This window comes from Bombina bombina, chromosome 8 (assembly GCF_027579735.1).
Source record: "Bombina bombina isolate aBomBom1 chromosome 8, aBomBom1.pri, whole genome shotgun sequence".
Classification (NCBI taxonomy): Eukaryota; Metazoa; Chordata; class Amphibia; order Anura; family Bombinatoridae; genus Bombina; species Bombina bombina.
The window spans coordinates 345,056,678-345,073,142 of record NC_069506.1 but is presented as its reverse complement, the minus strand read 5'-3'; the positions used below and the strand labels follow the sequence as shown (position 1 = coordinate 345,073,142).

Below are 16,465 nucleotides of genomic sequence, written 5' to 3'. Positions count from 1 at the left end.
GGAAGGACCTGCTTCTTCAGGGTCCCTTTCTTCATCCAAATCTCGTTTCTCTGAAGCTGACTGCTTGAAGATTGAACGCTTGATTCTTTCTAAGCATTGTTTTTCTGAGTCAGTCATTGAGACTATGATTCAAGCCTGTGACTACGAAGATTTATTATAAGATTTTGCGTAAGTATTGTTATGGTGTGAATCCAAAGGCTACTCGTGGAGTAGAGTTAGGATTCATAGGATTTTGTCTTCTCTCCAGGATGGTTTGGAGAAAGGTTTATCTGCTAGTACCCTGAAGGGTCAAATTTCTGCTTTATCTATTTTATTGTACAAGTGCCTGGTGGATGTGCCAGATGTTCATTCTTTTTGTCAGGTCTTGGTTAGAATTCAGCCTGTGTTTAAGTCTACTACTCCTCCTTGGAGTCTTAATTTGGTTCTTAGAGTCCTTCAACAGGCTCCGTTTTAACCTATGCATTCTTTGGATATTATTATTTATTATTTTGGAAGGTTTTGTTTCTGGTGGCTATTTCTTCGGCTCAAAGAGTTTCAGAGCTTTCAGCCTTACAGTATGAAACGCCTTTTCTTATTTTTCACTCTGATAAGGTAGTTCTGCGTACTGCCTTGGGTTTTCTTCCCAAAGTTGTTTCTGATAACAATATTAATCAAGAGATTGTTGTTCCTTCTTTGTGCCCTAATCCTTCTCATAAGGAGCATTTGTTGCACAACCTGGATGTGGTTTGTGCATTGAAATATTATTTGCATTCTACGAAGGATTTTCGCCAGTCTTCTTCTTTATTTGTTGTCTTTTCTGGGAAGCGTAAGTGTAAGAAAGCTACGGCTACTTCTCTTTTTTTTGTTGGTTGAGGAGTATTATTCGCTTGGCATATGAGACTGCTGGTCAGTAGCCTCCTGAGAGAATCCTAAGTGGATATATTGTTTGGGAATCGTTGTTCCCTCTCTGTGTCCTCATTCTTTTCTTTTGAGGTTCATGTGTGCAGAGTTTGGATGTTGTGCAGGATTCTGTATTAGATATCTACTACTACTTCTCTTTTCTCTTGTTAAGTGTATCCAGTCAACGGATCATCCATTACTTGTGGGATATTCTCCTTCCCAACAGGAAGTTGCAAGAGGATCACCCACAGCAGAGCTGCTATATAGCTCCTCCCCTCACTGCCATATCCAGTCATTCTCTTGCAACTCTCAACTAAGATGGAGGTCGTAAGAGGACTGTGGTGTTTTATACTTAGTTTATTTCTTCAATCAAAAGTTTGTTATTTTTAAATGGTACCGGAGTGTACTGTTTATCTCAGGCAGTATTTAGAAGAAGAATCTGCCTGCGTTTTCTATGATCTTAGCATCCTTTGCTGTTCTCACATATTCTGAGGAGTGAGGTAACTTCAGAGGGGGAATAGCGTGCAGGTTTCCTGCAATAAGGTATGTGCAGTTAGAATATTTTTCTAGGGATGGAATTTGCTAGAAAATGCTGCTGATACCGAAGTAATGTAAGTAAAACCTTAAATGCAGTGATAGCGACTGGTATCAGGCTTATTAATAGAGATACATACTCTTATAAAAGTGTATTTTAAAACGTTTGTTGGCATGTTTAATCGTTTTTTACATATGTTTGGTGATAAAACTTATTGGGGCCTAGTTTTTTCCACATGGCTGGCTTGAATTTTGCCTAGAAACAGTTCCCTGAGGCTTCCCACTGTTGTAATATGAGTGGGATGGGCCTATTTTAGCATTTTTTTGCACAGCAAAAATTACAGACACAGACATCCAGCTTCTTCCTGCATGATCCAGCACTTCTGAAGGGCTCAAAAGGCTTCAAAAGTCGTATTGAGGGAGGTAAAAAGCCACAGTAGAGCTGTGGCAGTTGTTGTGACTGTTTAAAAAACGTTTTTGTCATTTGTTATTCCGTTTTTGGTATTAAGGGGTTAATCATCCATTTGCAAGTGGGTGCAATGCTCTGCTAACTTATTACATACACTGTAAAAATTTTGTTAGTGTAACTGCATTTTTTCACTGTTATTTCAAAATTTGGGAAAATTTGTGTTTCTTAAAGGCGCAGTAACGTTTTTTTATATTGCTTGTAAACTTGTTTTAAAGTGTTTTCCAAGCTTGCTAGTCTCATTGCTAGTCTGTTTAAACATGTCTGACACAGAGGAACCTACTTGTTCATTATGTTTGAAAGCCAGGGTGGAGCCCCCTAGGAGAATGTGTACTAAATGTATTGATTTCACCTTAAACAGTAAAGATCAGTCTTTATCTATAAAAGAATTATCACCAGAGGGTTCTGTCGAGGGGGAAGTTATGCCGACTAACTCTCCCCACGTGTCAGACCCTTCGCCTCCCGCTCAGGGGACGCACGCTAATATGGCGCCAATTACATCAGGGACGCCCATAGCGATTACCTTGCAGGACATGGCTGCAATCATGAATAATACCCTGTCAGAGGTATTATCTAGATTGCCTGAATTAAGAGGCCAGCGCGATAGCTCTGGGGTTAGGAGAGATACAGAGCGCGCAAATGCTGTTAGAGCCATGTCTGATACTGCGTCACAGTATGCAGAACATGAGGACGGAGAGCTTCAGTCTGTGGGTGACATCTCTGACTCGGGGAAACCTGATTCAGAGATTTCTAATTTTAAATTTAAGCTTGAGAACCTCCGTGTATTGCTTAGGGAGATATTAGCTGCTCTGAATGACTGTAACACAGTTGCAATTCCAGAGAAATTGTGTAGGCTGGATAGATACTATGCGGTGCCGGTGTGTACTGACGTTTTTCCTACACCTAAAAGGCTTACAGAAATTATTAGCCAGGAGTGGGATAGACCCGGTGTGCCCTTTTCCCCACCTCCTATATTTAGAAAAATGTTTCCAATAGACGCCACTACACGGGACTTATGGCAGACGGTCCCTAAGGTGGAGGGAGCAGTTTCTACTTTAGCAAAGCGTACCACTATCCCGGTTGAGGACAGTTGTGCTTTTTCAGATCCAATGGATAAAAAATTGGAGGGTTACCTTAAGAAAATGTTTATTCAACAAGGTTTTATTTTACAGCCCCTTGCATGCATTGCGCCTGTCACTGCTGCGGCGGCATTCTGGTTTGAGGCCCTGGAAGAGGCCATCCAGACAGCTCCATTGAATGAAATTATTGACAAGCTTAGAACGCTTAAGCTAGCTAACTCATTTGTTTCTGATGCCATTGTTCATTTGACTAAACTAACGGCTAAGAATTCTGGATTCGCCATCCAGGCGCGTAGGGCGCTATGGCTTAAATCCTGGTCAGCTGATGTGACTTCAAAGTCTAAATTACTCAACATTCCTTTCAAGGGGCAGACCTTATTCGGGCCTGGCTTGATTGAAATTATTGCTGACATTACTGGAGGCAAGGGTCATACCCTTCCTCAGATACAAAAAATGGTGTAAAAGATACTAACACTCTCTAGCTCTATGTAGCTACCCTAAAACATTAACGAATCTCCAAATCGTTAATGAGATAGAACAAGAAAAAAGGGGAGTTGTAAGGTAGCGCTAATGAAAGCAATAGAGCTGTAAATATATGTATGTGGTATCTACCAATATATAAAGTGCATATACGGTATTTCTCATTGTGCACAATATAATAAGTGATGCGAAAAGAGGATAATAGATTCTCAAATAGATATTAAAAATTTAATATATGATAATAATAATACCCTTCCTCAGGACAGGGCCAAATCAAAGGCCAAACAGTCTAATTTTCGTGCCTTTCGAAATTTCAAGGCAGGAGCAGCATCAACTTCCTCCGCTTCAAAACAAGAGGGAACTGTTGCTCATTCCAGACAGGCCTGGAAACCTAACCAGTCCTGGAACAAGGGCAAGCAGGCCAGAAAGCCTGCTGCTGCCCCCAAGACAGCATGAAGGAACGGCCCCCTATCCGGAAACGGATCTAGTGGGGGCCAGACTTTCTCTCTTCGCCCAGGCGTGGGCAAGAGATGTTCAGGATCCCTGGGCGTTGGAGATCATATCTCAGGGATATCTTCTGGACTTCAAAGCTTCTCCTCCACAAGGGAGATTTCATCTTTCAAGGTTATCAGCAAACCAGATAAAGAAAGAGGCATTCCTAAGCTGTGTGCAAGGCCTCCTAGTAATGGGAGTGATCCATCCAGTTCCGCGGACGGAACAAGGACAGGGATTTTATTCAAATCTGTTTGTGGTTCCCAAGAAAGAGGGAACCTTCAGACCAATCTTGGATCTAAAGATCTTAAACAAATTCCTCAGAGTTCCATCATTCAAAATGGAAACTATTCGGACCATCCTACCCATGATCCAAGAGGGTCAGTACATGACCACAGTGGACTTAAAGGATGCCTACCTTCACATACCGATTCACAAAGATCATCATCGGTTCCTAAGGTTTGCCTTTCTAGACAGGCATTACCAATTTGTAGCTCTTCCCTTCGGGTTGGCCACTGCCCCGAGAATTTTTACAAAGGTTCTGGGCTCACTTCTGGCGGTTCTAAGACCGTGAGGCATAGCTGATAGATGCTCTTGCAGCTCCTTGATTGCCAAAATCAAACAGGAGAGAGCATCAGTGATTCTGATAGCGCCTGCGTGGCCACGCAGGACCTGGTGTATGCAGACCTAGTGGACATGTCATCTCTTCCACCATGGACTCTGCCTCTGAGGCAGGACCTTCTAATACAAGGTCCTTTCAATCATCCAAATCTAATTTCTCTGAGACTGACTGCATGGAGATTGAACGCTTGATTCTATCAAGGTGTGGCTTCTCCGAGTCAGTCATTGATACCTTAATACAGGCTCGGAAGCCTGTCACCAGGAAAATCTACCATAAGATATGGCGTAAATATCTTTATTGGTGTGAATCCAAGAGTTACTCATGGAGTAAGGTTAGGATTCCTAGGATATTGTCCTTTCTCCAACAGGGTTTGGACAAAGGCTTATCAGCTAGTTCTTTAAAAGGACAGATCCCTGCTCTGTCTATTCTTTTGCACAAGCGTCTGGCAGAAGTTCCAGACGTCCAGGCATTTTGTCAGGCTTTGGTTAGGATTAAGCCTGTGTTTAAAACTGTTGCTCCCCCGTGGAGCTTAAACTTGGTTCTTAAAGTTCTTCTGGGAGTTCCGTTTGAACCCCTTCTTTCCATTGATATTAAACTTTTATCTTGGAAAGTTCTGTTTTTGATGGCTATTTCCTCGGCTCGAAGAGTCTCTGAGTTATCTGCCTTACATTGTGATTCTCCTTATCTGATTTTTCATTCAGACAAGGTAGTTCTGCGTACCAAACCTGGGTTTTTACCTAAGGTGGTTTCTAACAGGAATATCAATCAAGAGATTGTTGTTCCATCATTGTGTCCTAATCCTTCTTCAAAGAAGAACGTCACGTCTTTTGCATAATCTGGACGTAGTCCGTGCCTTGAAGTTTTACTTACAGGCTACTAAAGATTTTCGTCAAACATCTGCCCTGTTTGTCGTTTACTCTGGACAGAGGAGAGGTCAAAAAGCTTCGGCAACCTCTCTCTCCTTTTGGCTTCGGAGCATAATACGCTTAGCCTATGAGACTGCTGGACAGCAGCCCCCTGAAAGGATTACAGCTCATTCTACTAGAGCTGTGGCTTCCACCTGGGCCTTTAAAAATGAGGCCTCTGTTGAACAGATTTGCAAGGCTGCGACTTGGTCTTCGCTTCACACCTTTTCAAAATTTTACAAATTTGACACTTTTGCTTCTTCGGAGGCTGTTTTTGGGAGAAAGGTTCTACAGGCAGTGGTTCCTTCCGTTTAAGTTCCTGCCTTGTCCCTCCCATCATCCGTGTACTTTAGCTTTGGTATTGGTATCCCACAAGTAATGGATGATCCGTGGACTGGATACACTTAACAAGAGAAAACATAATTTATGCTTACCTGATAAATTTATTTCTCTTGTAGTGTATCCAGTCCACGGCCCGCCCTGTCCTTTTAAGGCAGGTCTAAATTTTAATTAAACTACAGTCACCACTGCACCCTTTGGTTTCTCCTTTCTCGTCTTGTTTCGGTCGAATGACTGGATATGGCAGTGAGGGGAGGAGCTATATAGCAGCTCTGCTGTGGGTGATCCTCTTGCAACTTCCTGTTGGGAAGGAGAATATCACACAAGTAATGGATGATCCGTGGACTGGATACACTACAAGAGAAATAAATTTATCGGTAAGCATAAATTATGTTTTTTCTGGTTGAGAAGTTTTACTTTGTTTGCTTTTCAGAACTGCAGGGTTGCAGTTTCCTGAGAGAGTTATGGCTCGTTATTCGAGGGCTGTCTCTTCTTTTTAGGCTTTCAAAATGAAGCTTCTTTGGCACAGATTTGCAAGACGTCTGCAACTTAGTTTTTTCTTTCCAAATTTTCCAAATTTAATTATTTGTCTCAGTTGAGGCTTATTTTGGGATATAGGTTCTTCAAGCAGTGGTGGGTGTCTTCTGTTTAGGTTACCTGTCTTGTCCCTCCCTAAACATCTGTGTCCTCTTAGCTTGGGTATTGGTTCCCACTAGTAATTGATGATTCCGTGGACTCACCATGTCTTAGGAAAGAAAACATTATTTATACTTACCTGATAAATTTATTTATTTCCGGATATGTTGAGTCCACGGCCCACCCTTTATTTTAAGACAGTTATTTTTAGCTAAAACCTCAGGCACCTCTACACCTTTGTGTTATCTTCTTTTTCCCTTCGGCTGAATAACTGGGGGTCATGGGTAAGGGAAGTGACATATATAGCAGCTTTGCTGTGGTGTTCTTTGCCTCCTCCTGCTGGTCAGGAGTGATAGTCCCACTAGTAATTGATGATTCTGTGGACACACCATATCCGGAAAAAAAATAATTTATCAGGTAAGTATAAATTATGTTTTTTGTCCAGAAGATGGCAGTAAAGCCACACATTTGTGTTTGTTGCAATTTTAGAAAGCCTTTAAATAGTCACTTGTAACTTTTGAAAGCAAGCATGAGTAAGGGTTAATGGAACCTGAAACTTTGCTTGTCTGTCTGGAATACAAGTTTGTTACTAAGAAAGTGCTGTGGACATTCACTTTTCTATTATATTTGATTGGGGACGTTTGACATAGCCCCTGTCTTCATCGGCACTGGCACTCTGAACTGCTGCTGTTCATACTGGTTGTGATATTGTCAGTAGTATATGTAAAGCCTGAATATTTTATATTAAATTAGAATATGTCTGCAATGAATTACTGAACACCCTATCTTTCTACTGAACAGAGCTTAGACTTGACCAAAAGAAAGATGTGCCATGAGGGTCCTTTGGTCTGGAAGGTGAATCGTGACAAGACAATTGGTGAGTATACTGGGCTGTGCAGGATGTACCTGTTTGGTCTCAAAAAACTTAACTGATTTTGACAAACAGGATTGAATCCAGAGTTGAACAAAGCTGTCTATTTAGTTGAACCCGTTAATAGTCTTCTGTCCTCTCTCTATTCTATTATTTGTATCCTGATGTAGCCTATACCAAGTTTTTTTGTTTGTCTGATCTCCACAGAGTTATACACACTACTACTGGATGACATCTTAGTGCTGCTTCAGAAACAAGATGACAAGTTAATTCTTAGGTGTCACAGTAAGCTTCTGGCCTCCAGTACAGAGATCAAGCATATCTTCAGTCCAGTCATCAAGCTTAACACTGTGCTGGTGCGGCAAGTGGCTACAGGTTAGCGGTTTGCTGTTATCTTGTACTTAACCCTCTTTATGGTTATGAGCCTCTTTTTTTTTTTTTTATGTAATTTTTACCATATATTTTATATTTAAAGGTTTCACTGATGTAGTTATACATTATTGTACTATTATGTCTCTTCCTTCTTAATATGAGGAGAGTCCACGACATCATTCCTTACTAAATAAAATACTAAATAAATACTAAATCTGGCCACAAGGAGGAGGCAAAGACACCCCAGCCAAAGGCTTAAATACTCCCCCCCCTCTTCCCTTATATCCCAGTCATTCTTTGCCTTTCGTCACAGGAGGTTGGCAGAGAAGTGTCAGAAGATTCGGAGTAGTTCCTTATGAAAGGGTATCTACCCTTCGAAATGGGACTGGACTTTTAAGTAGTTTTGTCAGCCTCTCAGTGAGAGCATTGATGAAAGTTAGCGTTTGGAAATGCAGGAAGAGTCTTTCTGCGAACCCATCCAGACTCGTATTAACAGCTCCTAACCAATCAGTGTTGACGAGTTTCACTGCCTGCTTCCATCACTCAAGTCCATGTCAGGAGCGATTCTACAAGACTGTCAAACTTGAGAAGCTGTGTTTCTGTTCCACGGCATAGATTCCGGTAAGATCGTTTCATTTTTTTACACATTTGATAATGCCAGAAGACAGGGTCACAGTGTGGCTCCTTTTATCTGTATGGAATCAAGGGTTAATATCTCCTGAGAGGGATTATTAAACAGTGGGGATTAATCACATAAGTTTATTTGATTATGCTGCGACATGTGTGAGATGTTTTTTGGCTCAGGCAGATGTTGAAACGTACAGGTTTTTACTTTCATTCTGTGAGCTGCGCAGCCTGAAAGGGTTGGCGTGCTTTTTTTGCTATTATAGCAGGGGCGGTCCTGCATTGCACACCATGTGACCGGGTGTGGTCACATTTATTTCCTCTTTCCAGGCCGTGCGGTTTACCGGAGAAGAATCGGTTTCTCTGCTTTGTCTGGGTTATAGGAGGTGGTGAGTGCCCCAGCCATTGGGGGTATAAAGGTGCCGTTTTTTTTCTTATTAATCAATAGTCTGCTTTGTAAGGGCACGCTATGGAGGATTTTGATGCGTTAGAGGGTTCTCCCTCTTTACTTAAGTCTAATACCTGTCTATATTGTGAGGAGGCCGCAGTATACCCGCCACTCAACTATGTTCCACATGCCTTGATACAGTAATAATGTTAAAATGTTTGATACCACTGAGCCATCCACCTCTGAGGAGTTTCCGTCCCAAGAGGTGCGCTCCCTACAGTCATCTCCTAATACACATGCAGCTTCCCGTAGCACTCCTGATCCTCCATCTGAAGGGGGTCTTTTGCCGCCAGACTTTCCTGCGCAATTACAAATGGCAGTGTCTGCGGCCTTTAGTGCTTTACCTCTCCCTGCTAAGCGCAAGCAAAAGGTCAAATATTGCTATCCTTCCCAGGGGTCATCAACTAGTTTGTTGGATTTATCTGATACGAAATTATCTGATGATGAAGGCGCCTCTGATACTTCAGAGGGCGCACTTTCTGGGTCAGAGTCTGCTACCTCTAAACCTCAAGCTGCAGAGGAACCAGACTTTAGATTTAGGATTGAACATTTACGCTTTCTGTTGAAGGAAGTTTTGGCTACGTTCTATCAGGTTCTTGTAAAGCGCGGCTATTCACCCGTAAGGGTCTCAAGGCGCTGAGGGTTGCAGTTCAGTCGAAGAGCCAGGTCTTGAGGTCCTTTCTGAATTTAGTTAGGGCGGTAGCTTGTCTGAGGTGCAGCGGGAGGGTGTTCCAAGTCTTGGCTGCCAGGTGAGAGAAGGATCTGCCTCCCGCTGTGGTTTTCCTGATGCGGGGGATGACTGCGAGGGCTTGGTCAGCCGATCAAAGTTGTCTGGCGGGGGTGTAGAAGGTAACGCGGTGGTTCAAGTATTCTGGACCGATGTTGTGGAGGGCCTTGAATGCGTGGGTGAGAAGCTTGAAGGTTATTCTTTTGTTGATGGAGAGCCAGTGCAGGTTCCTCAGGTGTTTGGTGATGTGGCATTGATGAGGGATGTCGAGGATTAGTCTGGCCGAGGCGTTCTAGATGTCTCTTTTGGAGCTTGATGAAGTGTGTGGAAGAATGCAGAGGAGACTGTGTTGATTTGTCGGTCCATGGAGAGCGATGAGTCCAGGATGACGCCTAGATTTCGTGCATGGTCGGTGGAGGTTGGAGGGTGTCCGAGGGCTGTGGACCACCAGGAGTTATTCCAGGCGGATGTGGTGGGACCAAGGAGGAGGACTTCGGTCTTGTCTGCGTTCAGCTTTAGGCAGTTGTAGCTCATCCAGGTGGCGACTGCTGTCAGCCCTTCATGGACGTTTCTCTTGGCGGTGGTGGGGTCACTGGTGAGTGAGATGATTATCTGGGTGTCATCAGTGTAGGAGACAATGTTGAGGTCGTGTTGTCAGGCGATGGTGGCGAGAGGGGCCATGTAGATGTTGAATAGGGTGGGCCTCAGCGAAGAGCCTTGTGGTACACTGCAGCTGATTTCTGTGGGCTTGGAGGTGAAGGGTGGGAGTCTAAATTTCTGGGTTCTGCCGGTGAGGATGGAGGTGATCCATTCTAGGGCTGTGTCGTGTATGCCGGCATCATGTAGGCGGGTGAGGTGGGAGACGGTGTCGAATGCTGCTGAGAGGTCTAGGAGAATGAGGGCAGCGGTCTCTCCTCGGTCGAGTAGGACGAGGATGTCGTCTGTGATGGCGAGGAGGGTGGTCTTGGTGCTGTGGTTGCTCCTGAAACCGGATTGGGAGGGGTCCAGGGTGTTATTGGCCTCAACGTAGTCAACGAGTTGTGCGTTGATGGACTTCTCAATGACTTTGGCCGCGAAAGGGAGCAGAGATATTGAGCGGTAGTTCTTTGGATCATTGGGGTTAGCCATGGTTTTTTTTAGTAGGGGTTTTAATTCTGCATGGTTCCAATCATCCGGGAAGGTGCCGGTTTCGATGGAGCAGTTGATGGTGCTGCAGAGCTCGGGGGCGATGGTGTAACCCGCTTTGTTGAATAGGTGATGCGGCCATGGGTCTCAGGGTGCTCCGGAGTGGATCGATCTCATGATTCTGAAGGTGTCCTCTGTGGTGAGGAGGCTCCAGATGGTCCGTGGGGGGTAGGCGGTGGTGTATTTGGATGAGTTATTAGTGTGAGTTGGTGGGTAGGTGGTGGTGGGTGAGTTCTGGGGCACGAAGTTGTCATAGATGTCGACGATCTTGCGGTGGAAGTACGTTGTAAGGTTATCGCAGAGGTCCTGGGAGGGCGGGATGTCATTGGTGTCGCTGTTGGGATTGGAGAATTCCTTGATGACTGTGAATAGCTCCTTGCTGTTGTGGACGTTGACATTGATTCTATCTTGGATGGCTGTCTTCTTGGTGGTTTTGATGAGGTGATGGTGGGTAGTGATGGCTTCTTTGTAGGCTGTTTTATTCGCAGGGGTCTTCCTGGATCTCCAGGTCCTTTCCAATCGCCTGCAGTGGTGTTTGCAGTCCTGGAAGGCTAAGGTTAACCAACTAGTCATGTTGGTGGGTTGGAGGTTGAACGGTTTCTTGAGAGGGGTGAGGGTGTTGGCGCAGTCTGTGAGCCAGTGATGGAGGTTGCGGGTGGAGGAGTTGGCATCTGTGGAGGTAGCTGGGGGGTACTTGTTCAGGGTGGAGTGCAGTTGGTCTCCGGTGATGTTGTTACAGTTTCTGCGGGGCGGGTGGTGCCTCCGGAGGTGTGTGGTGGGTTTGTTTAAGGAAAAGTGTATACAATGGTGGTCGGTCCAATGGAGTTCGGTGATGTGGTTGACTGCAGAGAAGATAGGGTCAAGGGTGTGTCTGGCTAAGTGGGTTGGGGAGTTGACTATTTTCTTCAGTCCGATGGTTCCAAGGTTTTCCAAGAGGTTGGTGGTGTTGTGGTCGTTGGGGTTGTCTAGGTGAAAGTTGAGGTCACAGAGGAGGATGTAGTCTGTTGAGGTGAGGGCAAGGGGTGCGATGAGGTCAGTGATGGAAGGCACAGAAGGCAGGACGAGGTCCGGGAGGTCTGTAGATGAGGGTGCCGTGGAGGGTGTTGTTGGGACTGACCTGGATCTTGAAGTGATGGTGTTCCAAGCCTGGTGAGTGGTAGTCGGAGCTGGTTGTGACGTGGAGGGAGTGTTTGTGGACGATGGCGATGCCTCCTCACGGTCAGTTGTTGCGGTCCTTGTGGGAGTTCTTGTATCTGTCAGGGATGGCGATGGCAATGTCAGGCATTGTTGTGAGGTTCAGCCAGGTTTTGGTGAGGAAGACAACGTCTGGGGAGGTGGAGTTTAGCAGGTTCCAGATTTCGACGGCGTGCTTGTGGACGAAGCGGGTGTTGAGAAGGATGCAGTTGAGGTGGTTGCGGTTGTTTTTGCGTGAGGTGACTGGTGGGTTAGTGGTTCGGAGGGAGAAGGAGCCAGTTGCGGCAGGTGAAGGGTCCTATGGTGTTCGTCGGGGATGCGTGGTGGCAGGCGGATGATCTACCAGTGTTGAGATGGAGGAGGGTGCTGGCGTCGTAGTGGCGGCGGTTGATGGAGCCAGGGTTCCTGGTGCTGGCCGCGGTCCAGGCGCAGACGGCCGCTGACAGGCTTGCCTTTGGAGCACCAGCAGCGCACCCGCTGTGTGCGGTCGCGCAGCAACCTCCATTAAATAGGTACCAGGAGGTGGGAGGGCTGTGAGGCGGGGGGCAGGGCAGTGGCTGTAGAAAGAAAGTTAAGAAAGGGAGTTACCTGTGCTGTGTTGGGAGGCAGAGGGCAGGGCAGTGTATGTGGCATGTGAGAGACAAGCAAGAGGAGAGCAGACAGGAAGAAGCTGCTGTCTCAAACTAAGGCAGCAGCGACCTCCATTAAATAGGTGCCGGGAGGTGGGAGGGCTGTGAGGCGGGGGGCAGGGCAGTAGCTGTAGAAAGAAAGTTAAGAAAGGAGTTACCTGTTCTGTGTTGGGAGGCGGGGGGCAGGGCAGTGGCTGTGGCATGGGAGAGACAAGCAGTAGGAGAGCAGGCAGGAAGAAGCTGCTGTCTCAAACTAAGGCAGCAGCAACCTCCATTAAATTGGAGCCTGGAGGTGGGAGGGCTGTGAGGCGGGGAGCAGGGCAGTGGCTGTAGAAAGAAAGTTAAGATAGGGAGTTACTTGGGCTGTGTTGGGAGGCGGGGGGCAGGGCAGTGGCTGTGGCATGGGAGAGACAAGCAGGGCTCTGAAACCTCTCTACGTTAGAGGTTCCAGAGCCCAAATTGCTTGAGGAACCTTTGATTCCTAAATTAGATAAGGTCTACGAGGACAGGGTTGTACCACAAACTTTCCCGGTTGCTGTAAAGATGGTGAACATTATTAAGAATGAATAGGAAAGGATTGGTTCTTCCTTTTCCCCTTTGTCTTCCTTTAAGAAATTGTTCCCGGTCCTGGACTCTCAATTAGAGTTGTGGGGTTCCATCCCCAAGGTGGATGGCGCTATCTCCACGCTTGCTAAACGCACTATTATCTTGATGATAGTTCCTCGTTTAAAGAGCCCATGGATAAGAAGATAGAAACTCTGTTAAGAAAGATGTTTCAACATACAGGATATTTGTTTCAACCAACAGCGGCTGTTGCTGCGGTTGTTAGAGCGGCTACCTACTGGTGCGACTCCTTATCTGAGTTGATCGAGGTGAAGGGTCCCCTCGACGTAATCCAGGAAAGAATTAAGGTCTTAAGGGTGACTAATTATTTTATTTGTGATGCAAATATGCAAATCATTTGTGTGAATGCTAAGGCTTCAGGTTTTTGTGTTCAAGCCCATAGGGCACTCTGGCTTAAGTCCTGGTCCGCGGACATGACTCCTAAGTCCAGGATTTTTCCCCTCCCCTTTAAGGGAAAGATTTTATTTGGTCCAGGCCTGGACTCAATTATATCCACAGTTACTGGAGGCAAAGGTACCTTTTTACCTCAGGATAAGAGGAACAAGCCGAAGGGACAAGGTCCTAATTTTCATTCCTTTTGTTCTGATAAATCCCAACGTCAGCAGCCCTCTGCAAAGCCCAAGCAACCCAAGAGTACTTGGAAGCCGGCTCAGTACTGGAATAAATCCAAGCAGAGCAAGAAGCCTGCCAAGACAAAGTTGGCATGAAGGGGCAGCCCCCGAACTGGTTCTGGATCACGTAGGGGGCAGACTGTTGCTCTTTTCAGGCACTTGGTTTGGGAACATGCAGGACCCGTGGGTCCTGGAGGTCATCGCTCAGGGATACAAGATAGGTTTCAAGTCTCATCCACCCAGGGGCAGATTCCTCCTATCAAACCTGTCTTCCAGGCCAGAAAAGAGAAAACCCTTGGTGGGGTGCGTGATGGATCTCTCCTCCCTAGGAGTCATTGTCCCGGTACCTATCACAGAAAGAGTTTTGGGATACTATTCAAACATTTTTGTGGCCCCCAAAGAAGGAGGGAACTTTCTGCACAATTCTGGACCTAAAGTGCTTAAACAAATTCCTATCTGTCCCCTCGTTCAAGATAAAGATAAGGTCCATCCTTCCCTTAGTTCATGAAGGACAGTTCATGACCTCTATAGATCTGAAGGATGCTTACCTTCACGTTCCAATCCACAAGGAACACTTCATGTTCCTAAGGTTTGCGCTCCTGGACCAGCACTTCCAGTTTATTGCTTTTCCGTTTGGTCTAGCTACTGCTCCAAGAGTTTTTACGAAGGTTTTAGGGGCTCTGCTTGCAGTTGCCAGAACCAGAGGTATAGCAATAGCTCCATACTTGGACGATATTCTGGTTCAAGCACCATCTTGTCGTCTGGCAGAAGACCATTCAAAATCTCTTCTGTTTCTTCTTCGATCTCATGGATGGAAGATAAACTTAGAAAAGAGTTCTCTTATTCCCAGTACCAGGGTTGAATTCCGGGGTACTATAATAGACTCCATATCCAATAAGATATTCATTACAGACCATAGACGTTGCAAGCTAACTTCCACTTGTCTTGCCCTCCAGACCTCCTTAAGGCCCTTTGTGACTCAGTGTATGGAGGTGATTGGTCTCATGGTGTCCAGCATGGACATCATTCCTTTTGCCAGATTCCATCTCAGACCACTACAGCTGTGTATGCTGAGACAGTGGAACGGCGATCATTCAGATCTGTCTCAACAGATTTCTTTAGAAAACCGGTCGAGAGAATCGCTCTCCTGGTGGCTCTGTCCAGATCACCTGTTTCAAGGGACATCCTCCTTGACCATCCTGGGAGATTGTGACTATGGCCGCAAGTTTATCAGGATGAGGAGCTGTTTGGGGTGCAGGAATGCGCAGGGTCTGTAGACTCGAGGAATCCTTCCTCCCGATCAACATTCTGAAACTTCAGGCAATCTTCAATGCTTTGAAGACTTGGCCTCTTCTGGGTTTGTCCCAGTTTATCAGATTCCAATCGGTCAACATAACCTTGGTGGCTTAAATCAACCATCAGGGGGGGGAATGAGAAGCTACCTAGCAATGAGGGAAGTCTCTCGAACTCTGGAGTGGGCGGAGGCCCACAACTGCTCGCTGTCAGCAATCCGCATTCCAGGTGTGGACAACTGGGAAGCGAATGTCCTCAATACTTTTATCCGGGGGAATGGTCTCTCCATCCCGAGGTGTTTGCTGAGATTTTCAACAAATGGGAGACGCCGGAGATAGATCTCATGGTGTCCCGGCTCAATTTCAAGCTACCCAGATATGGGTCGCGGTCCAGGAATCCTCAAGCGTCCAGGGATCATCAAGTGTTACCTCTTCTTTCTCGTGTAGTGGCTCGCATCAAGCTGGAGCAGGCATCGGTGATACTGATTGCTCCATCGTGACCGCAAAGGATGTGGTTCGCGGACCTGGTGGGGATGTCCTCATCTCCTTCGTGGAAGTTACCTTGTCACAGGGATCTGCTGGAACAGGGTCCTTTTGTTCATAAAAATCTAGATTCTCTGAGACTGACTGCGTGAAGATTGAACGCTTAGTCCTAGCCAAGAGAGGTTTCTCTGAGAGGGCTATTGACACTCTCATTCAGGCTTGTAAGCCTGTTACTTGTTGCATCTATCATAAGATGTGGAAGGCTTACTTATTCTGGTGTGAAGAACGTGGTTTAGCCTGGCATAAGGTTAAGGCTGCCAGGATACTTTCTTTTCTCCAGGAGGGCCTGGAGAAGGGCCTTTCTGCCAGTTCCCTGAGGGGACAGATTTTGTCCCTATCTGTTTAGCTGCACAAGAGGCTCGCTGAGCTCCCTGACGTGCAATCTTTCGTTAAGGCTCTGATTAGGATCAGACCTGTGTTTAGATCTACTGATCCTCCTTGGAGTTTGAATCTTGTTCTTAAAGTGAATGTAAATTTTGATGATAAGGTGCCCGGTTTTTAAAAATTTGATTAAAAACAGGGACACTTTAATTCATTAAAATTTACATTTCACTCGTGTTGTTAAAATACTTACCTTTTAATCTTGACAGCCGCTGCATCGCTTTCTCTGCCCATCGCAAAGCCTCTTCCTGGGTCTAAAATGAGGAATCCGGCTTCCTCCAATCACCGCGTTGAATCAGACACTGATTCCCCCGGGGGGAAGCCGTGATCGGAGGATGACCGATCCGTCATTTCTGACGTAGGAAGAGGCTTGCGACAACCGGGGGAAGCTGGAGTGGCTGTCAAGTTTAAAAGGTAAGTATTTTCACAACACAAGTGAAATGTAAATTTTGATGAATTAAAATGCCCCTTTTTTAATTGAATTTTTAAAAACCGGGCACTTTATCATCAAAATTTACATTCACTTTAAGTT

The 16,465-nt window shown here is 45.7% G+C and overlaps 1 protein-coding gene across 3 annotated transcripts in view; it reads left to right on the top strand.

The window, feature by feature from the left end:
• The window catches only part of ARHGEF12 (Rho guanine nucleotide exchange factor 12), a 1,204,049-nt gene that overhangs the window by 1,061,867 nt on the left and 125,717 nt on the right, over positions 1 to 16,465 (top strand). For all 3 annotated transcript variants that reach the window (XM_053691590.1, XM_053691589.1, XM_053691591.1), the window contains 2 exons: positions 7,234 to 7,309; positions 7,511 to 7,678. In XM_053691590.1, coding sequence (XP_053547565.1) covers positions 7,234 to 7,309; positions 7,511 to 7,678 — 244 coding nt within the window. The remainder of the gene's footprint in view (positions 1 to 7,233; positions 7,310 to 7,510; positions 7,679 to 16,465) is intronic.